The 22,611-nt window shown below is 45.0% G+C and overlaps 1 protein-coding gene across 2 annotated transcripts in view; it reads right to left on the bottom strand.

Moving 5' to 3' along the window:
• The window catches only part of HCN4 (hyperpolarization activated cyclic nucleotide gated potassium channel 4), a 104,148-nt gene that overhangs the window by 8,429 nt on the left and 73,108 nt on the right, over positions 1-22,611 (bottom strand). For both annotated transcript variants that reach the window (XM_075043993.1, XM_075043994.1), the window contains exons 5-7: positions 10,262-10,408; positions 8,066-8,306; positions 5,963-6,127 (exon numbers count right to left, since the gene is read on the bottom strand). In XM_075043993.1, the coding sequence (XP_074900094.1) occupies positions 5,963-6,127; positions 8,066-8,306; positions 10,262-10,408 (553 nt within the window). The remainder of the gene's footprint in view (positions 1-5,962; positions 6,128-8,065; positions 8,307-10,261; positions 10,409-22,611) is intronic.

Genomic DNA, 22,611 nt, shown 5'->3' with positions numbered 1-22,611 from the left:
ATTTTATCAGTGTAGAGCCCATTGTACTGGGGAGGTTAGCTGAATCTCTCTTCTTACTACCATCTTAACAAACAATAATGAGTTCAAAAATTTAAAATGGACAATTCCCTATCTTTCCAAGTGGAGGTCTTCCCTTCCTGTACAGCTCAGGCCTGCCAGTGATTGCTTCTCCTCTCCTATAAACCAAATACATATCTTCCAAAATATGAACACCACATAACTTTAACTGGGCCAAACTGCTGTATGTCAAATGATACAAAGTGAATAATGTTATCTGATGAATCTCGTGACAGTTAAACAAAACTTAAAATAAATTAAGCTCTTCCCTCACACTCTTCCCATTTATGCCCATCATACAGAGCTTTGCAGAAAAAAAAACCCTGAATATATAGAGCTATCTAGAGCAAACTGTTTGTGAATATCCATGAACGGGTGTAAGAATTGTGTACTTCTGGAGTGTCTGTGATGCCCTGTGCTGCCTGAAGCATGGTGTCCTGGCTGTTACTTGTCGCTGGAGACTGAAGCCAAAGAGCTGCTTTCTCCTCAAGTGGCTTCTGTCTGGAGCCAAAGCTCCTGCACTCAATTCTCGGTGCCCTACTGGAGCTGACAGCTGTGACAGGGACAGATTCTGGAAGACTCTGATCATTCTGGCACTGTTTTTCTATCAGTTGTGTGCTTTGCAGTGTGGTCTGGTTGCAGATAGCTATTGGACTACCTTCAAGGCAGCAAAAGTCCCCTGAGTCTAGAGGTGTGGTTGGTAAGCAGGTCCTACTTCGTGTAATCAAAGAAGGGGTTGAAATTTTTAAAGGTGTTGGAATGATAAAATGTTATCCGAACAGGTGTTTTATTTTGATGCAGATAGCAAAGAGCTGTGGCCATGGCTCTCTAAATATAAAATGAATTGGGTAACTTGGGGGACCCATAGAGATGGGGCACAAATATATTGTTATCTCCTACAACTCCCCTAACTCTCTCACTTCAGCTTAATGTCTCCCAGCTAGGCAACTACCCGTTTGTAGTACTAGTGACTCCTGCCTAGAAGACCAAAATTCCCAGAGAACTTGTACCCTGCAAGGTAGACGTGGCTTGGAATAAACTGATGTGACCAAGGTCATTTACAAAGTCAAAGACAAGTCTCTTGAGATCTCATCACCACCTCCACTGTCCCTTCTATTGGGGTGTCTTAGGCTTTATTTTCCTTCTAGAGTTGCATGAGAAATGGCACTTCATATTCAGGTGAACAGGGTTGCCAGTTGGCCTTAATTAAACTGAAGTAATTAGCATTCACTCATGGCTGGTGAATTGCTGATATCTTTCCCTAGGCTAAATACAAAATACCCTGAGTCTGGGCCTTTACTTCCAAATAAAAAGAAATTCAAATATTCAATTCCTGCTTAAGTCCAAGCTTCTACCCTGCATATCTGTGCTAGATAGTATTTCCAGGGTGTGATTCACCTAAGCCATTTTAGATAGCCACCTTAGGAGAAGACGAATCACACTCTAAATGCCTTCTTCTCTCTGCTGACTATAAAAGTCAGATTCATATCTCTACATTGTAGTGTTGGAAATTATGGGAGAGGATTTCAAGTCAGAGGAATACACATAGTGGTATTTGAACTTTGATTCCTCATAGACAGTTATGTTCGTGGGTTATTCAGGTGATGAGAGAGGACACAACACAGGACGACCTGTGTTATCTCTTGTCAGCCACTAATACCCTCACCTGCTCAGTACTTGGATAAGATTCCACCTCCTTAAAGGGCTGGACAGAGTTCAATGTGATTTTGAAATAAAGCTTTCTCCCAAAGCACACACACTCTAGCATTGTACACCTGGGCCACAGGAACTTTTATCCTTACATCACCTGTGCCTGTATCAGCAGCCTCAAATAAGAAGCATATATACACCCCCCCCCCACACACACACATATATATAGTCTTATGACAAATCTGCTTGCTCATCTCACATGTGCAGCTCTTTGGGGGTTACTCACTTGTGTACAGTAAACAAATTTGGGACTACAGTGTGGATACAGTGTAAAATTTATGCTGAGTACATATGGTTTTATTTATACACATTTCAGTCCGTTTCATTTACTCATATGGTCTTGCACAGCACCTGCCACAAGGGACTAAGCAGGTAAGAAGCATTCAAAGACCAAGCTCCACCTTTGTTAGCATTATTTTCCCTGTAGAAGAGATGAGGAACTGAGGCACAGAGCAAAGGCATGACAAGGACAAACAGTGAATCTGTGACAAAGCTTGGCACAGATCCCAGATCTTCTCATTCACAGTTCACCTAGCCTAACACAGGCCAGCCCTTCCTCTGAGGCAGCAGATCCCAGAGTATTAGTCATGACCTAGACAAGCAGGGTTGCAAACCCAACAGGATTTCAATTGCAGAAGTGTGATCACGAGCTGACAAAGAGGGTGCCCCATCAAAAAGTTTGGGAACAGCTATTTTTGTGGCTTGTTTATATGACAAAGCTTTTAAAACTTCTACCACTATAATATCTTTGAACAGACACTCTTGTACCCCAATAATACTATATAATGATATTTAGAGACTGGTATTGTGTTGTCTTAGCTTTTCATTGTTTTTTCAGCATCTGCAATGCCTGGAGGAAATGCAAGGCACTTTTAATTCTGGGTTAACTGGGATCCTTGTATCAAAACATATGCAACCGGCATTCAAAATGTATGCATTTCAAACTACATGGTGAAAAATTCCTGATGAAAATGAAAAAATAACTTCCTCTGGCTTTAAGTATGCTTTTAGCTCTCACCAGTGACCTCGATATGGATGGTAAGCAACCTTATGACAGACGTTTATGGTATTTGTTACACAACAACAAACAATGGAAAATAACTGTCCCCCAATATTTTTTGAACACAGCAGTGAATTTTGATTCGACAATATTCACAACCCATATTGTATTTACTTTCAATGACCATTTGAGCAGTTGTGTTTTACAAGTGCAAATACTTGTGAAAATATCATTTTAAGCTTCAATGGTCACTGAAACCTAGTTTCAAAGCCAGTCAGGACAGAATGATGCGAGTTACGTAACTGACACACCACAAACTGGGACGATTCACAAATGCTTGTCAGACAAAGAATTACTCACTGGAGAAATGAACAAATTATTTCAACACACAAATACTACAAAAAATTTTACAGCTTGGTCAAGAACAAGAAAAAAGAGGGAGATTTAATCAGTGATAAAATTATCATTAATCAGTGATCAGCCTAATTTCCCTGAGCCTCAATCTTCAAGGCCATTAGGCATGTGATATTCTGCAGGTTGAGGAGTTCTTTAGTCTGAAGTTTCTCAGAGAGCAGAGTTAAGCAGGGACACAAATCTTTGTAGAATCCCAGCCTTAGTCAATTCATGGAGACTAATCCCTTCCAGTCTTTAAAGAGCTCTTGCAAGTGCAGAACACCTGGGAAACTTCTTTCCCAGGCATGCATGGCACAGGCAGGATGCCAATATCAATTGCCATTAACAACAGAGGTTACAAGGATACATCAACATGCTCTTTGCCCAGCGATAAGTGTAGCTGACAGCTCCCTGGGGGGCTGTGCCCTCCATGCTGCTGCACTGCCATCTACCAGCAGGAAGCGATGGGGGCACGCAGATCACGGTGCATCTGCCCCTCCCCTTCCCCTCTGCCTAGCCACAGGCTTTCAAACTGCATTTGCTCTGCAAAGTGAATGCCTCGTCGCACCTCCAGTCAACCAGTACTGCTCCTGTTGCTTCAAGGGATGACATGAGGTCTTATGTTCTCATCCTGTCTCCCTGCTGCCTAGACAAACCTAGACCATGCTTTCCAAATCCTCCATATAGCAGGTAATCCTGTGACCATCTCTCCAGTCACTGTGACTGGATGGACTGAGATTTTTCTCCCTGCTCTCTTGATTCCTCACTGCACAGGGGGAATACAGGATGGATCTTATCCTAGTACCAGAATAGTGACAGAGCCCTCTGAATCATTTCATGTACTCAGTGAGGCATGGGCTTCTCAAGGACATGTTTCATCTGGGTAGAAGGGAGTTAGTGAATGCACCACTGACTTGGAAAGACGCTCCCATTTGCTTTCATCTTGTGTATAGATCCCAAGCTGAATGTAACAGGAACCAAAAATATGGTCCTGCTTCTGTTCATACCTGCCTTTTACGAACTGCGGTTCCTTAACTTCAGTCCTCTAGAATAATCCCTCTACTTTCAGAGAGAGTCTCAGCAGAATGCAGTAATCTTGACTTCCCTAAAAAGTCACATGCTGTTACACAGCTACTGCACTGCTCTTTCTGGATGGTGCATGTTTCAGGGGAAGGTGAAGAAATGCCTTATTTATAAAGACAGGGATTTCCATGGGACCTGCCAATTTCAGTACGGTGTGCATAACTCCCTTAGGCTCTTTGGGGAAATTCCAGCCAAAGAGCGTTGGGCACAAGGGCATTGGAAAGTGCTACAAAGATGCTATTTTGCAATAGTAGAGGATTTAAAGTTGAGAGAACAGGCAGCTCTCAAGTCTGATTGCCAGGGAAACAAGGGTAGCACTAGGATTTTCAATGTACGACTCTGAAGGTCTCTGCCTTTTATATGGCGTAGGGACTAATGTTGTCTTAGGTCAGCAGAATGGCAAAAGGAGGGGAGGACAATGCCCGAGCTCTGCACCAAAGGGCCTGTTATTCCAGTTGCTCTGTGTCACCTTCTGACCTTATGTTGACATTTTGCAGCTGTCTGTGGAAGGGAATTCCTCCTAAGGGAAGAAGTGTGTGAGGTTCTTCATGCTGGTTCAGAATTTTCCATGAATTTTAGTTACATGTGCAGTGGCACACAGAGCAAAAGACAAGAACCACAGTCACAGAGAGCATCAGACGAGGAAGCTGAGCAGCACTGACCACCTAAAGCTGAAGAATCTGAGATAAGTCAAGTTGGCCCATCCCTGCTTGCACCTCACATTACATTTTCTTAGCAGTTTGTACAGTCTAATTTAAATAACTCAAGTGATAGGACTATTGCCACTTACACTAGGGCCTCATTAGCATAGGCTTTGCCAAACTCTACATATTTAGCTCATAACCTTTTCCTCAGGGGTCACAGTTTCTGATTTGCAGCAGGTAATGAGATGCACAGAATACAATGTTCCTGGCATGAAAAGCCCCAGAGGCACTGCACCCCTTGCTGGGATGCCAGCTTATTCCCTACCCCCCTCACCCCATTATCCTCCTCACCTTCTACATTATACTCAGACCTGCACTGACCTTTTTGATTTTGAAAAGCAATGAAAATGCATGCAGTTTTAAGAGATGTATAATAAGAAGCTAAAGAAGTTAGACTGGGACTCTGAATGCTCAGTCCTCAGCTCTGCAAAGACTTCTTGCATGACCTTGCATAAGTTACTTAATCTCTCTGTGTTAAACGTCTCTGGTTGTGACCAAGGAATGTTATCCTAGTCTTCTTTAGTTAGACAAGGATGTTTGCAGCTCACGTTATGTCTCCCACAGGATGGGAGAGCATCCTGGGATGGGTCACTGTAAGCTATAACAATCCAGTTATACCCTTTGGTTAATTGTGTTTACTTTGGGCTGCTGGAGGTTAGGTTTTTATCAATTGTGTATTTATACATTCTGAGCTGAAATTAAAAATCTAGTGAATTCATCACCATGGCCCTGACGGCCTCAGATTGCAGATCTTGGTTCTTCAAAAAGACCTCTTGAAAACAAATGGAAGCAGGAGCTGGCAGAAATGTGTATGTGTGAGAGAGAAAGTGAGAGAAGGATGTGGATTTAACTGGTTGTGAATGGGGCTCCTTGTAGGAGCTGAAGTCAGGCAAGGAAAGACAGGCTGGGATCTCCTTCAGTTCACAACTCCAGCAAAGGAACTAAGGACCAAGCCTGGAGATGGGGTACCAAGGCAGCAGGTAGTGGGAGGGACACCCTCGCACCTTCTACTTACCAATTCTGTCCAGCCTGTCAAGAGCCACGGTTTCAAAAGCTCGCCGCATCATGGGATACTCTTCCAGCACTTCATTGAAGTTGTCCACTGAGAGGGAGTAGAGCCGGCAGTAGGTATCAGCTCGCACGCTGGCTGTGCGCCGCCCACGGGTCAGCAGGCAAATTTCTGTAATGAAAGACCCAGCCTGAGAACACGGGGATAGACACCATCACCCCTGCGATACAAGACCTGGCACTGTAACTCACAGGCAGTCCTGCCTGCCACCCAGTCTCCTCTCTAGCTAGACTCTACCTGCTCTCCCACTGAAAACATGAACAGTGGTAATATTCTGCATATGCAGTAACATTTAAAAATACCAGGGGTCTCAGTTGTGGCAGCTGCTATTCACAATTGCACCTCAGGGATTCTGCAGATCTAATTAGCCAGACAAGTTTTGTTATGGTGGATTGCCAAAGATATCATTTGTGCATTCAAACTGGAGAAGCCATCTTTCTCCAGCTCCTCGTGGGCACTGGGAGCAGAAGGTGAAGCCGTGCTCTCATTGAAGCTCTCTCCCTAGATTTGCAGGAAAGGCTCAGGGCTGACCTGTGGCTTTGATGCCTGGTAGTAATTTTGATCCCCACACTCAGAACGTTTGTCTTTTCAAAGTTTTCAAAGTTTTTTGTAGTTATGCCACAAGCGTACAGATTGCCAGGGAAAGCCAAGTTAGTGACACCTACTAACTCTTGGTGTATTTACACTGCAGTCCTCCACTCCTAGGAGGATGCTCAGCAGGTTACAGAACAGAAAGCCCTTGAACCTACCATAAATGCCTGACTTGGGCACAGATGCTCCCTGAACACTCAGCGGAGAGCTCCCAAGTCCTGATTTTCCACTGATTACACACAGAGTACAGGCAGCTAAGACAGGCACTTAAAGACAGATGGTGTGACCTAAAGACTGACAGCACTCTTCTCTGTGCTCTATGTTGGGTGTGAATCCACCAGCACCATTCTCAGGATTCATGCTGGGTCTACCCCAAAGCACCGGTATAGCAGCACTGCAAGGTTCTAAGTGCATTATTAGGCTGCTTTCCTAAGGAAATGATGCTTATGAGACTATGCCATGTGTGTGAGGAGAGGAGTTGTGTGTATGGTATCTAAACCACATTGAATGTCATGGGCAATTTTAATCAAATCTGTAAGAGTCAGGGTATCGTGACTCCAACCCTGTAACTTCAAACTGACCCAACTTGGCAAAATCCTTGTACTCCAGGTAGGTGCAGACAAGTTGTTTCACTGGAACAAAGAGTCTAAGAAGAGTGTATGAAAGGCATGATAGGGATTTTCTAATAGAGAAAAGGCCTTATAGAAGGGAAGGAAAGGCAGGTTTCATTCTGCCACCTCTCAGTAGGTCATTAATGTACCACAGTACATTCAGTGCTTGTTCTGAAACATGCATCTACCAGAGAACTGCCTGTCTTGGGCTGTCAGTGAGGTCTCTACGGGGCTCCGATAAGAGGGGTGTCTCTGTGTTACTCATAAGAGCAATATCCTAAATCTTCTCTTACAGTCTTTTCTGACCTCATGCTAGTTTCACTGTTCCAGAGTTCTGCTGCTGCTACATTATGCCTGCCTGCTGACCTTCACGACATTATGCTGAGCCACAGGCTGGGGAGATGATGGACTATGTTTTTTCCTCCATGTTCATACAGTACCTTGTATGATAGATGCCAGACAGTAGGACTAGGCAACACTATAAATGTGCTTGGAGAATTGAGAACGCTCCATTTTTTTTATTTAGGTTCTCAGCTTCACAGATCTGTCAGTTTGCTTGAGGCAAAAAGAAATGAACCTACAAGAAATAAGTTTCTCTTCTCCATTTTGTTATTATTTATTATCTACCCTCCTGCACTGCCCACGAGTCCCAGTCACCTCCCATTGCGCAATTTATTATATGGGAAGCTGCAAGACAGGTGAGATGAACAGAGATGGAGGGTGGAGGAGGAGGTGCCTGGGGTATCAGTTCCACATGCTGCCATCCCTGTGCGTCCAGGACAAGTTAAGAAACGTATGAGCAATAGCAGCGGGTATCGCTGTGTAAGGTTGATTGACCAACACGCACCTCCGAAGTAGGAGCCATCTGCCAGCTTGGTCTCCTTGTTGCCTTTGGTGAGGACGCTCACCACCCCGTGCTGGATGAAGTACATCTTCTTGCCAATGGTGCCCTCCCGGATGATGTAATCCCCTGGCTGAAACACCTCGAACCGCAACTTGGTCAACATGGATGTCACAAAGTTGGGATCTGCATTGGCAAAGAGGGGCATGGAGGCAACCAGCTTCCGGCAGTTGAAGTTTATGATTTCCTGACCATGATGTGATGCAAAAGAGAGAGAGAAAGAGAGAGTGGGAAGGGCGAGAAAAGATGGGACAGGGAGCAGAAGAGACACACACATATGTTTAGTCAACATGTAATAGCCTTTGAAGATCCCCCACTTAACCTCTACATTACAAAGTGGGGAAAAGCAAATTGCTGTTCCCTTAGTCTGGCTCCCCCAGTGCAGGCTGGAATGGGCTTCTAGATGCTCAGAGCATGTAGCAGTGCAAGCTGAAGCTGACAGCTTGGCACCATGCCTCACTGCTTTCCTTCATATGCTTTCCCTCTGAGCAGGGACAATACCCCCCCAACCTCCCAAATACACACAATATACCTCTTTCTGCAGGAAACCTTGGACTGTGAGAGAAGTGCATAGCACTGGTGAAATGCTGTATGAAAAAGCCCAGGGCTCCTCTCTGGGAGAATGTTATAACTCACCTTGGCAGCCCTACGTTCTCTGTTGCCCTTGCTTGTCAATGAGATATTAAACAGCACAAATGTGCCAAGGTGCTTAGAGAAAGAATTATCCTGGGCAGATGGGGACAGGGTCAAGAGAGGGGAGGGAGAGGTGCCCAGCAGTCACTGGGGCATGGGCTGGATCATCAGCCTCTGATGAAGAAAACCCAATTCAGCTGTTCAGCTGTCATATAGCAGACAGGGACTGTGCCTCCTCCTGTGGCTTGGGGTCACCTGGAGGGTACAACAGCACTTTCCACTGCACAGGAGCTGCTCTGTGCCATGTCAGCTCAGACTCAGAAAGCGGCAGAAAGCGATACTGAGTAAATCACCTCAGCAAAACGCTCCACAGCCAAGCAGGGAGGGAGCATCTGGATGACTGGAGCAAGAAGAAAGAGAGCTGGGGAAGCATCTGTCTCGTCCTCACCAAGATTCTTTTCAGGTTTTCCCTTTGAGACTTCAGCAGAACTAGTTTTAAAATATGACTGGTAGATCCTCAGTTCTTCTCTCTCCTATGGAGGTACATTACTGGGGGAGGAAGACAGAAGGAAGACCGCTTCTAGTGCTCGTGGGTGACACTGGAGGCATATACTCGGGAGAACCTGCACTGCTAGGATTCAGCTAGGGAAGGGGGTTTTCTGTAAAGACTCCTTTGAAGGGTGGGCCCTGCTAGAAGGCTCCTCCTTCCTTTGACTCTACATGCTGTTACAGCTGATGGAGGGGGCACAGAAGAGGCCCGCACACCGTGCAAAGGTTTATATAAACACATGAGATACAGCTTAATATTAGGGAGCACAAGGTGGGAGCTTACTGAGATGCCGTACCAGGCAGCGGTACACATTTGCATGGGGAGGGAAGCGGTCTTGCAGAAGTGTGAGGTAATAGCAAGGCACTTTCCAGAGTGCTCTCCTGCAGGGGCTCTTTGGGAAAGGGGATGACATTGCCAGAAGTTGCCATGACCTCAAAAGGTGCCAAGATGTACCTATTCACATACTGAGTGGGTGGCAGGGCCTGCATATTGCAGCCCCCACTGCCTTTATGTCAGACATCTCTTGTGCCGCAGCAATTAACAGACTCAGGCAGGAGTTCTGCCGTGACCAAGGCAAGGGAATACCAGATGTACACCAACAGCTAGGACAGTCACTTCCTCTGAATGAAACTGTCTCCGACAAAGACATAGCCAAGCTGTGGACCACATTCTTCTTGGCCTTGCTCTCCTAGAAAGTTAGGCACAGCACAGGAACAGGTACAGCCCCAAGTAAAATGGGGCCTTTATGGCTGCTCAGACACATGGATGTGCTGTCTCTGCTGGGCGTGACACTAGAGCACGCACACAGCCAGGGCTAATGGGAAAGCCGGACTCCCACCACTCCCATCACCTGATGGTGTCCTCTGCAAAGTAGTAGGACAGGACACTGCACACCAGGAACTCCACAGCTGCCGAAGGTGACAGGAACATGCACTGCCCATTCACTGCCCCCTCCTTACCTCTCGGAGGGGCTCACTCAGCTCTCCCAGGATGCTCTCCTCATCAAACATCTTCCCCTGGTAGCGGTGCTCATAGTAATCATGGATGCGCTGCCGCATGTCTGCTGGGAGCTTGTGGAAAGACATATACTGTTCCACTTGTTTGTACTGCGCAGGGGAGAGAGGAAGAGAAGGAGTCACCAGGACATGTGACAAATGGTGCCCGCTCATGGACAAGCACATGCTAGACTGTACCCATACCTGCTTTCTTCATGCCAAGCCAGGCCCAGGCAGATAAATCTGGTGCAGGGGAGAGCAACTGTCTGAACACATGGGCAGTTTGTAGACATCTTTGGTATATTCCCCAAATGGCTGCCCCATGTTTTAACCTTTAAACTTATCCTCAGCCAGTTACACTGTGGAGACAACTCCTCATTCCCTGGGTGCTGAGCAGCCCAGGTGCCTGTTTTCCCCTACACACACAGCAAAAGCTGGGAGCAGAGATGAGTAAGAAGTGCTCAGCTGGGAATCTCCTCTCAGCAAATATTGCTGAGCGAAGACTGTCCAAACCCTGTGCAGAATGAGAGCAAGGAAATTACAGAGTGCCCTCAAGAGAAGGTTTTTCCATGGCACATAGCAGAATGGGGCCAGGGTGTATGACCTGGCAGCTTGGCTCTAGACCAGTAAGTGATGTGCAGCACCTTGAGGCCTCAGCCAAGCACAGGAACCCACTGTACCAGGGGCCATACAAAACAGCAGAACACAGTTCTGCCTTGGATGTTCATAGTCACAAACTGAAGGACACACACAGACAGAAATCTGAGTTACTCAGTTGAAGCTGCAGTACCCGTGGCCTGCTTTTCCTCTCCTCTGTGTTCTTCTTGTCTGCCCCGCTATGACAGCACTTTTGCTTTCCCACCTGGGGCTGCACAGGTCCCTATTTTCTTCACCTTTTGCTTGGTCTCTATTGCCCCATGCACTTGTGCTATCTAACTTGTCCATGTTTTTAATAATTTGCATTTCCATCATGTCACTTAGAGGGGAATATAAGGGCACGCTCTGACTGATGCAGAGCAGTATTTGGGGATGAATGGTGCTTTCTATGAATAAATGACACTTCCTCAAGGGCACAAGACTGTAAATGGGTCCACTTGCCTTGAAGGTGCTGCAGGGACAAGGTGTGTCCATTCCAATTGTCATGTTCCCTCCCACTCATACACAGCACAGAATATGATCCTGACCGTATACCATACTAAATAATGCTGTAAAAAGGACCACGCTTCCCCTTTGCCTTCCATCTTTCCCCTCTTCTCCCCAATAAATCTGTCCCTGAATGTCCCTTTACTGCAGCTTGTGCTGAAGAGCCTAATTACCGAACTTCTGCTCATTACAGACCTCCCCTGCACACACCAGTGTCACTCTGCTCTCAGTACAGTCTGTGCTGGCACTGCCTTGCATGCTAACAACTTGATCTGCACCAGAGAGGAGAAGGAATTACTCTAAGAAGCCAAGGTGGCAGAGGGGACACTCGGGGTTTCCTGGCATTTCCAGAGCTTTTTGTCTGTAGCTAGCAGCAGAGGAGCTGGCTGTAAATATTCATGATCACTACAGCATGATCAAAGTCAAGCAAGTCACCACCTCCCCACAGGGAGCCAAGCAGAGAATTGGCAATGAATGCTGCACTTAATTATTTGGATTGCTGAAGTTCTGTAGAGACTGGCAGGACGCTATGTCAGGTGGTGCTATGCTGGGTGCTGCACAGAGTCTGCAGCTTGTAAATGAGCGAGATAAAGGGAGCAGAAACCAACATCTCGCATGTGGACAACTCACTGGTCTAAGCCCGTTGAGAACTTTGCAGGTTAATGCTCTTAAATGCTGAAAGTTTAAGGGCTTGGCTCAGATGCCTAAACATAGATGTCTGCTGCGACTGCAGCATTTGAGACATCCATGGGACCTGGCAAATCTGACATAGGACATGCAGGACACTCATTATGGAAAGGGAAATCATTAGGCACTAGCTTTTGCTGACTCAGGTTTATTAAATTTATCCTAAATCCAGAAACAGTTCTCCTTGTTTTAATCCTGCCTTTTTGTTCAATAAATTATTTGCCAAAAATATCACTTATACTCTCAGTTTTAGCCCAATGTCTTGAATTGGACTATTGACCAGTGTCACAAGATGCCTCTCATCACCTGCTGCCAGCCACCTGCCAGCTACCCCTCTTCTCTCCACCATAAGCACTTGCTATCAATCTTCAACTGACCTTTGCTTCTCGGGAAAAATACCCCCAGCTTCTCAGATTCACAAGCACCGGCTGGATGGAGTGGCTCAGACTCTTTGCTTATTCACTGCTCTACATGGATTTATTGCTTTGTAACAAAGAGCAATAAATTACTGCTCTGCAAAGTCCCTAGGGCTTGTCAGATTCTCCTATAATCACTGTCCCTACATAAGGCTCAGAGTAAAAACAGGACAAATTTACTTCACCAGAAAAAAAGGTTCTGCTTCCGATTAAAAACATGGTTATAAAAGAAAATTGTAAAATAAGAAACCATAATTCTCTGTCATAGTTAAGAAGTACACATCTTGGCCTTCCTGTCTTTGCTAGTGCCACCTCCTCTCACCCACGCCAGCTGGTGAGTTTTGTGGGCTCTAAACTCTCCCTTGCACACAGATGGAGTCTGCAGAGGTGCTCAGAAATGAAAGCATCAGCCCCTTCTCTCTACGTTCGGTAAATTGAAGATTCATGTGGGGTTTTCCCCCTTTCCTTGGAGCTGCTCAACCAGGCTGAAGGCCACCACTCTTGCAGCAACAAGCATCAACAGCAACTAACCGAAAGGCCACTAAAAAACTGCATGAGGGAGGGCCTTTCAAACTGTAGTGGGAGGTACATCTCTTCTCAGCTCTATGCTCTAAACAAGACCACGCCTTGAGCCACCAGCGACTCTCAGTGATGGAACAAAGCAAAGGGGTAAGGGTAATCGTGTGGTGAACGTCAACAGCAGAGTGCATGGGGATTAAAGTCGTTGCCTGATAACCCTGAATTGACAGGTCTTCCTTTCTTAACTGAGGCCCTGATAGCGTGCAGATCTGGCACTCTCTAAAGCCACTTCATGCCCCCTTGAGTTGGCACCCCTTTAAGTGCCTTTCAGATGTGGCCAGGCCTAACCCAACAGCCCCCTTTTGCCTCTTTTCTCCCTTGTACTTGTCTGTTCAGTCTTCCTACTCATCTCCATGTCCCCAGTCTGACCTGTGCTCAGAGGAACACACAGAGATTAGTGGCCTCTCTGAGTTCAGCTAAAAAGACTCATTTAGGAATTATTTAAATCTCTCTGAAGACAATCGAGTCCATTTAAATCCTAACTCATTTTTTTAAAGTCTGTTTTTCCTCAAATAAGCCCTTGAAGGAGGTATTAATATATCAAAAGGAAACCATTTAGCTGAGTATTTTTCCTTCTATAACTGGCCACTTTCCCTAGTTGTCTCATGACTCCCCTCCCTTTCTACCAAAGCTCAGATCACTCACAGTCCAAAGGGAACTAAATATTTTTAACTCCTTCCATGCCCTCAATCCCTGTCATGAATCCTCCTCTCTCTGGCAGTAATAAATCAGTGGCTAAAAAGGCTCGACTATTTCCTTGCCCTACTTCTGAACATAAAACGGATCCTGCATCTTCTCTCTTCTTTTGGTCCACACACATCACTCTTCAGAGCTTCAGAGAAATGCTGATTTCCATTTTTGCACCTCAGTTAATTCAAACATACTTACACACTTTCACAGTATGCCTACCAACATAGGCACACACCCATAACCTACTGTAATGAAGGCACTTGGGATGCTTGTCTCCCTCTACCCAAAGATAAATATACATTTCCTATACAGAGCTGTTGTACTGTTTACATCCTTCCAGAAACAGGCTGAAATCTCTGTGGGACATAGCTTAATCTTGGTCACAGTCTCCAGATCTGGACTCCATGAAAGTCAATAGAGATGCACTTGCATAAGAAAAAGGAGAATCAAGCAGAGTAATGCGTTTTCAGTTAAGTGAAAAATTATGATGCTCTTGACAGTATTTCAAATGCTGGTAGTACACATCCCGTGAGACTGGATTAAGATACACATAAGCAGCCACAATGTACAACGTTGTAGCTCTATCAAGTACATCAGCGCTTCACAGGGGTAAAGATCAAGTCATGAGATTCACCAGATGGAGTGTCTTGATGGGACACAGTTGCATCTTTGTTTTATTTAATCTGACCTATGATTAGGAGTAAAACAGTGCAGCTCTCCAGCATTTAATAATCATCAAAACCAAATAGAGTTCCTTTTTTTTTTTTTGTCTTTTAAGTCATTTATATTCCCATCCTCAGGATTTGTTCTATGACCAGATCTATATCTTACTCAAAATGATCAAGACACATGTTCTCATGGAGTCAAATGACTCCAGGAGTGAGTGTTTTAAAGGAAGAAAAGGGAACTTCTGTAACATGATAAAATCATGCTGACACTGCTGGTGTAATCTTTGTTGGTTTCCCTTTACAGAGCTCTGTGCTTGTACATATTTAGTGTCAGTCCTTGCTTATATAATATTGCTCTTTCCTCTTGCTGAAATTTTGCTGAGAACTGTTACTGGTGCAGGCTATCACAATTTATCCAGAGTCTGCCAACACTTAGGAATGCAGTTGGCTTTACACACATACTCATGCTCGAGAGCACTGCCCTGCTGTTCTCCAACAAGAATATAGACATTCATAAAATTAAATGTGCACAGGGCTTTCTTCTCCGTAGCAATAGGAAGGTGATTGAGAGGGGCTGTATTCAGGTATATGCTGTCCTTTCCATATTCCCCAGCCCCCAGGCAGCAAGAGGATGGGCTTACAGAGGAGGCTGAAGCAGGAGCTGAATTCCTTCACAGAGGGAACCAAAGGAAACTCTAAATGAATTAGTAAGTGGAAAGACAGCTGGGTAGCCTGCATGAGAGGAGTGGTAGTTGTGGGAGGGGATCAGAGTGTGGTACAGGCAAATTGTAGCAGGTTGTATAGGAACCGGTGGTTATTTCAATACCAATTCAACCAAAACAACTCAGACCACATCTAGCACAGCAGCAAACATTATCAGTGCTACTTTTGCTTTCTTATTCATGAGCTAAATGTAAACCCATGTCGATCTACTCTTCAGCTTTGGAAGCTATTTGATAGCTACCTCCATTCTGCAAAAAGCTTTATGTAATGTCCTGGTTCTGAGCTCTTCCAAAGAGTGGGTTAATTTTGTACCACAGCACTAGCTCAATTTTCTACAGGAAGATGACTTTTAAGTGTTGCATGTTAAATGCTGAAAAACATGGAACACTTTTACCCTTACTGCAGTGATACCTTCAGAAATTACCTTACCTAGGATCAGGCTCTTTATTTCTTGCTGTGTTACAAAGACCACAGACACTAGCAGAAAATTCCTGGAGCTTTTTTCCCACTTTCTATACAACATTCACTACACTGAGGATGGCTGCAATGGTCAGCTGCTATAGCTGCCTCCCCTTGCTGTTAATCAGTAGCTATTCAGGCAAGGATTATGCTTCAGACAATCCCATTTCTGAGCTGTGAGATGTCAACAGGCTGTGTAGGGTCAATTATGAGCCTGATGAAACAGTTGTTTACTTCTGTCCATCAGCTGCATTGCTGCAGTAGCCACAGCACAAGCCAGGGAACCCCACCACAGGGGATGGTGCTGTTAGCACATAGCACTGAGTTTGCATTCACACACCCAGAGGACATGGCCTGGCTCTGCTGCAAGCAATGGAAATGTCTGCTAACTTCAGGGGTCTGAGGAGAGCAGACCCAGGAACTTTGGGATAAATCTCTTTGCCTTAGATGTTGTGGGCAATGCCCCATTTGTATGCTCTTACAGGTACTCAGCCTTAAGGTCTAATCCTGTGCATCATGGCAAGGTAGTGCAATGATGAATATATTATGTACAAACCTGTACATCATGGCTACAGAAACAGCTTGTTTTCCATGACTAGCTCCAGCCTGGGAAAAGCACCTGAAGAGGATGCCTTGCTGGGTTTGAGAGGTCACATCCTAGCATAAGTCAGTAGTCCAGCATAGGGAACTTTTGGACCTGGTCAATGAATCTTCTATTATTCATTAAGCACTGTGAAACTTGTATCACAGGATATTTTGGAGATGTCAGGTCATGTCACAGGATTACATATCTGGAGGTGTTATGGGGAAAAAGAGATCAACATTACTTTTATCAGAAGAGCAAAATGAGAGAGATGAAGTAAAATCTTGTCACCAGACAAAAGCCAGAGATAGGGAAAAGGGAACAGTGAGTCTGTGCAATTTGAAATCAGTATTGCTGGGAGCAGCCTTTTGCCAGGAGAGATGGCTCAGCAGGGAGGCTTAGAACTTCGCATTATGATTTATTTATTTATTTATTTACAGTTCAAGTGCCAAAATGAATTTCAAAACTGATAATGAAGTTTGAAATCCCACACTGGGATACAAAGAACTGCTGAGGCAAGAGCACTTCCCTTTCCATGACAACACGTGCAGTGCGTGCATGCACAAACATACTGCTCAGACCAGGCTGTCATCGACATTGCTCAAGAACAGAACTATTTGTCTGGCTTCCACTCTCAGAAATAAGATGTCAAAATCCTAGCTATAATCACAGTATCTCTGATACAGCAAACCAAGACAAATCCCTAACATAAACCTGCTGACGGAAGGCAATCTACACAGCAGCTTTGTTTCTCCTTCTGTAAAGATGTGCTACAACGACACTGCAATGTCGCTGACTCCTTCCCTCCCTTGTTCATGTGAGCATGGAGAAGGTACTGCATGTATCCTTGCACTTCATCACAGTCATACAGTCCATATAGGCACTGCCGCCCCTAAGATGGACACTCACACACCTGGGCACTGAACTGTCTGCTTTAAGTGCTGACTGATCACCACCTCCTAGATATCAAGACATGTTTTACAGCTTCAGAATGGGGCTTCTTTTAGTAACACATGGGTAAACAGTTTCAAGGAATAGTAAGTTCACCAATGAAATATTCTTTTGCAAGAACAAAAACTACTCGATCCCAGTTTAGTTAAGGCCATAAAGGGATGGCAATTTGAACTGCAAGATGTTTTTAAAAGAAACCATTAGGTTTTCCTTCAGAAAACATTTCTATTTTATAACCAGCCCAGGATTCTTTCATGAAAAGCATTAAATAACCTTAAAACAATTGACACAAATTTCTGATTTTTTTTGTTTGGCTGAACTGAACGAATCATTATTTATACCACCCCATTATCTATTTCTTACAAACATTCTTCTAAAATCAAGATGGATGTGGTATCTGTAAAAGGACAGCTGCCTTGCAGCGCTGGATGCACAATCCTGAGCCAGCCATTCTCACCAAATCTTGGCTGCTTATTGCCTAAAAGCAGTTAGAGACTGAATCACAGAGTTAAAGAATGATATAAGTTGGAAGGGACCTCTGGGGATCGGTCATGTGGTCCACATCCCCACGCAAAGGAGGGCCAGCTTACATCAGTTTGCAATTTTCTGGCAGCCTCCTTGGACTTACTATCTCATGTGGGTGGGTATGCAGAGCAGGTGGGGATGGAGGACCCTTTGCTATTCCAGCCATTCTTTAATACGTCAGGGGGGAAGCCGGACCCCTCCTGTTAACTTAAGCTGCATCTAACCTTGCTCCTTTCACTTGCTGACTCTGGACTCTGGCAAACCAGCCAGAAAACCCAGTCCTGATTACAGAAAATACTACCTAGAGGCAGTGCTGAAACACCAAGCCCAGTGCACATCAGAAGCCCTTCCTTCTAGATACAATAACTAAAGCACATCATTTATAAGCCTTGTTATCAACCCCAAATGCTTTGATTGACAGTAACATGGGATATAATAGTTCTCAGGCCATCTCTTAACAGACTGAGATAATACACTAGTGCAGTCATAACAGGATAAAGCAAGGCTCTCCAAACTTTTTCCAATTAGGAAATTTGATTAAATTATGCATTTGATTAAATTTTTCAGACACCTTTAATTTCTGGAGTGCTGCACACTCCCTACCCTCTCCTTCACACACATTACCAGAAGAGTAAGGAAGCTTTGCGGCTTGCCTGACATCCAGAGCTGAGACCTTAGCTCAGGAGGAGACTTCTACATAACCCCTCTGAACTCCAGGAATCTGGAAATGTCACCTGAGAACCTACAGACATTGGTGACCAATCATCTTGGGAATGTCACTTCAAATCCTGTCCAGACTGGTAATAAACATGAAATTTCCAATCTGACAGCTTTGTGGCAGAGTAGGCATGGGAATAATGATGGTCTTTGCCCAACTCCACACTAACAGAGCAGCTGACACTAGTTATTTTAATGTATCTGTGCTGTGTCGTCCCCAAGGTAGCACTGGCTGAGCCAACCCTGGAGCCACAAGAATTAATACTGCTTTGGTACAGTGCTGTGCTTGAGTTAATTAGCTCTGCTTAAAGGAGGGGTGGAGAGGGGCTAATCAGCAAGGGCATGTTGCCAGGCTAATGTGATTATACTGTATTCAGGACCCCAGCTAGGATCTCTGCACTGAATTCCCTGCACACATTCATTTGGAGGTAGCTCAGAACACCGAACTGCACAGTAGAACAGCCTAAAAACACAGGAGTAGCCATGAAGGGTCAGGCTGAGGGCTCCTCTCACCTGGTGGTGTGTCTCTGACAGTTTCAGGTGCTTTGAGGAAAAGGAGAACGAATGAGAGAGGCACACAGCAATCCAGCTCCTGGCCATACCTTCCTAGCTTTTCTGACAAAAGCAGATTAGGGATACCCACTGCCAGGGGTTGTATCTGCATGTTAGCATTCAACATTTGAAAGATTTTCCTTACACGAATTTGTCTGAATAGTCTGCGGCTAATCAAACTTTGGACCTCCACAGCACCCTGTAGGTGTTAGAGTTCTACAGTTTAATTACATACCATAAAAAAACCCAAATCACTCCTTAAACCTGTTGCCTAGTAAGACTCTGTACTGCTGGTCTCCAAAAAAGAGCAAGGACTGACTAAGCCCAGAAGACAGATTTTCAGCTCTTGTAGTAGACAGGCACAATGGCAGTGTCTCACTTTCCCTGTAATTAATATTGGTCTAACATCTGCTTTGTCCTCCAACAGAGATGGCACATTCCAGTTGTTGTGCTTCAGCATTTACAATTACTAAATTTTCCCCAACTACTCTTTGCTGAATTCAGGCTGATGACAGAAGGGCTGAAGTGTTGATAGTTGGACAGTAAAGTGCTTTTTTGCTTGGATAGCCAGACCATGGGATAAACCTGTGGCAAGAAGGACTGTGCTGATGATTAAGCAGGGCAGTTTCAGGAACTGAGAGGTGATAGCATTAGTGCTTCTGTAGGATTTATAGACTGATTCTCTCTTTAGTGTTACCTGCTTGCCCACTTGCAACTGTGCTGCAGCAGGTGCTTCTTCAGAATAATGACAAGTGAATATGCAAGTATCTATCCAGTTTCAATATATATTTTAAGAACAAGAGGCATTGGATAGACTGGCCAGGGAGGAAGAGGAGCAGGGGAATGAATGTGGAGTGCAGAGAGGTTGAACGAATGCCAGTGTAGCAGACAGATCTTGAGGAGAGATGAGGCTCTGGAAGGAGAGATTACGGCTTTACTGGGCTCTGCAATGCTGACAGCAGCAATTCCTACCTCTCATCAGTCATTCTTCCATATGTACCTGAGAAGATAACACACGAGAGTTGAGCCTCTCTGCAGGATGCCCATCACTGCTTGCATCCTGCTGGGATGGGAGAGTGAAGCCCAGAGTCTCTCTCGGCTTTGTTCTAAGGAGCATGGCTGCAGTAAGCAGCACAATCACTGCTCTCAAAAGCCTCAAGGTTACAGAGTCTGCTGGGGAGGATGGTGTGTATGTGTGTGGTGACTTGACATAAATATTAATCCAGCTGAGCTTTAGGATTAGAGAAAGAAATTAATAGGGGAATCTGCAAAAAGCATGAAAATAACTTGCATATCGGTTTAGTTTATTCATCTCCTGGGCAGGAAACACTCTTCCTCTCTTGTGAGCCACAGTTACTGCAGGTTGCGGGGTAATTTTGCAGTCAGTTATGAACTTACATGTTAAGGCTTGAGCTGATCCACAAACAACTGAAAAGGGCCTTGCACCTCTGCTCTCGCTTATGGACTTCCTCCACCAGCACCCTGCACCAGCCCTGGAACTCAGTGGACTCTACAGTAAGCTAATTCAACCCAGTAATCTGGCAGAAAACTAATCTGGAAAAAAGAAATCAGCTCAGTAAAGGTCTGAGAAGCATGAAAGGTGGTGCACAAGAGTGAAACGGTGCAGTTGAGAATAGTGGCAGGGAGCACTGGGTGAGAATGGGTATGTGAGGCTTCCCCACTTTGGTCAAAGCTGTCGAATCAATTCAGTTATAATATGTAACTGCACAGCATGACTTTGGGAAATTTTTCTATCAGAATCCTTCAGGATGGACTTGTAGTAATACTCTCTCACATGTAGGAAATAGACACCAATCTTGGGTGCAAAAATATTTTGGAATTAGACACCAGACTGGGTTAGAGAGAAGAGTCAGCTCCTGATCCTGCCACTGACTCTGTGACCATGGGCAAGTAATTTAAGGCATGACACACTCTGCAATGCGAGATGGGACAGACAAGTCCCTTCTAACTTTGCCTCTGGGACCAGAAATAAAACAGTCACTTCAGAGTACCAGATCTAAAGAGCTATTCTGATTCAGAGCTTTTTAAGGGAGGCACAGAGCCAGACATACATGATGGCTGTGCCACTTCCAGTGCCTAAGCTGGTGTGAGTGCTCTGTGCCACATGGGACTCTCCACTTGTACCCAGAAACCTCGGCACTACACTGTCTTGGAAGGTACAACTTCCCTTTCCAAATTCCCCATGCTTCCTACCACCCCATCGATCCGCTACAGCTTCCCTGCCTTGCAGAAACCAGCATAGCATGAAGTCAGATGCTACAGGAGGAGATTTAGACAGGACTGGGATTGAATGTCCAAATGTTCAATGAATCCAACCCAGAGTGAGACAAGCCTGCTACTGAAGCCAGCAGACAGCACATCTTGGCTTTTATTCCTGTTCTCAAAAGCCCTGTTTGTACAAGCGAAGAACAAGTTGGTTTGGCAGAGATCTAGACAATCTGAAACTTTACCACAAATTCACTCCTGAACCTTGTCCTGAAGGTTACACAAAGCAAAGCCTGTCAGTACTGTTACTAGCTATAACCTTCTGTCCTGTCACTATGTTATTTCTGCTATTCCTCTCCCTCCCCACCCTCTCTCCTTTCTTTGGCTACTGCCAGAACAGCTGCTAAAGTCTCTGTAGCCTGAGCCTCTGCTGAGGTGAGAGGCAGAGCCCTGTTTGCAGCCCAAAGGTGTACTCAGCAGAGGTCTCTCAACTGCTGTCTGCTTCCACCAATCGACCTCCAAACTTGTTGAGATTCTTTGCTTGTAATATGCTTCAACAGACACATTGTCCCATGAGGACTGAACTAAATTGAGTTGCAGGGCTGCAAATCACAAAGCAGCCTCATTTTAATTATGGCTATTCAAGTGCTAAGGAATGCAGAAAGTAAATACATATTTGTTTTTAGGCCATCATTTGTCCCATTTGCAAGAGGAAAATGAACGTACTCAATCCCTGAGGCATTAATCCTAGGAGAATACCTTGGGAAATGAACCTGCTATAAGCACTACACAAGAAATACACCCTTTCTTAAATCCTCTACTCACTGCTTTTGTCGCAAAGCTTTTCTCCTGGATCGATTAACCCTCTTATTCACATCTCCACATTCTAATAAGGCTTTAGCATTTCACATTTCACATTTCTTCTGCCACCCCCGCCGCAGTCCTTGCTGGCTAACTGGTGACTTATTTCCCTGAGCACTGACTGGAATCCAACTTCCAGGGTCAAGTTCTGCCCTTGTCTTCAGACCTGGCTTGAGAAAAAAATCATAGTGCCCAGTCCTGTAGGTGTAAACTTGGCTGCAGCTAGGTTGACCAGGTGGTTGGATTTGCAAATCAGTCCTTGACTTCTATGCTACTTCAAACACATTTGAATATATACTCTGCATACAGAGATTTGATCAGCTTGCACTCCTAGTGCTGCAGTGTCCTTCTCTTTGGCACGCTTTACCCTCAATTAGAATTAGTCCAGCCAATCTGTAACACAGTGGTAAAACTCTATACAAAGCCCACTGCTCCAGTTGCATCCCAGTCCTCCACACTTATCCCAGGCTTTTCCCACTTTTGGCCCTAGCTGTGGTTTGAGATCATCCCTATCCACAAAGCGTGATTCAGCCT

This window comes from Buteo buteo, chromosome 13 (genome assembly GCF_964188355.1).
Source record: "Buteo buteo chromosome 13, bButBut1.hap1.1, whole genome shotgun sequence".
Lineage (NCBI taxonomy): Eukaryota > Metazoa > Chordata > Aves > Accipitriformes > Accipitridae > Buteo > Buteo buteo.
Note: the sequence above shows the minus strand (reverse complement) of the source record. Positions and strands in the feature narration are given on the sequence as shown.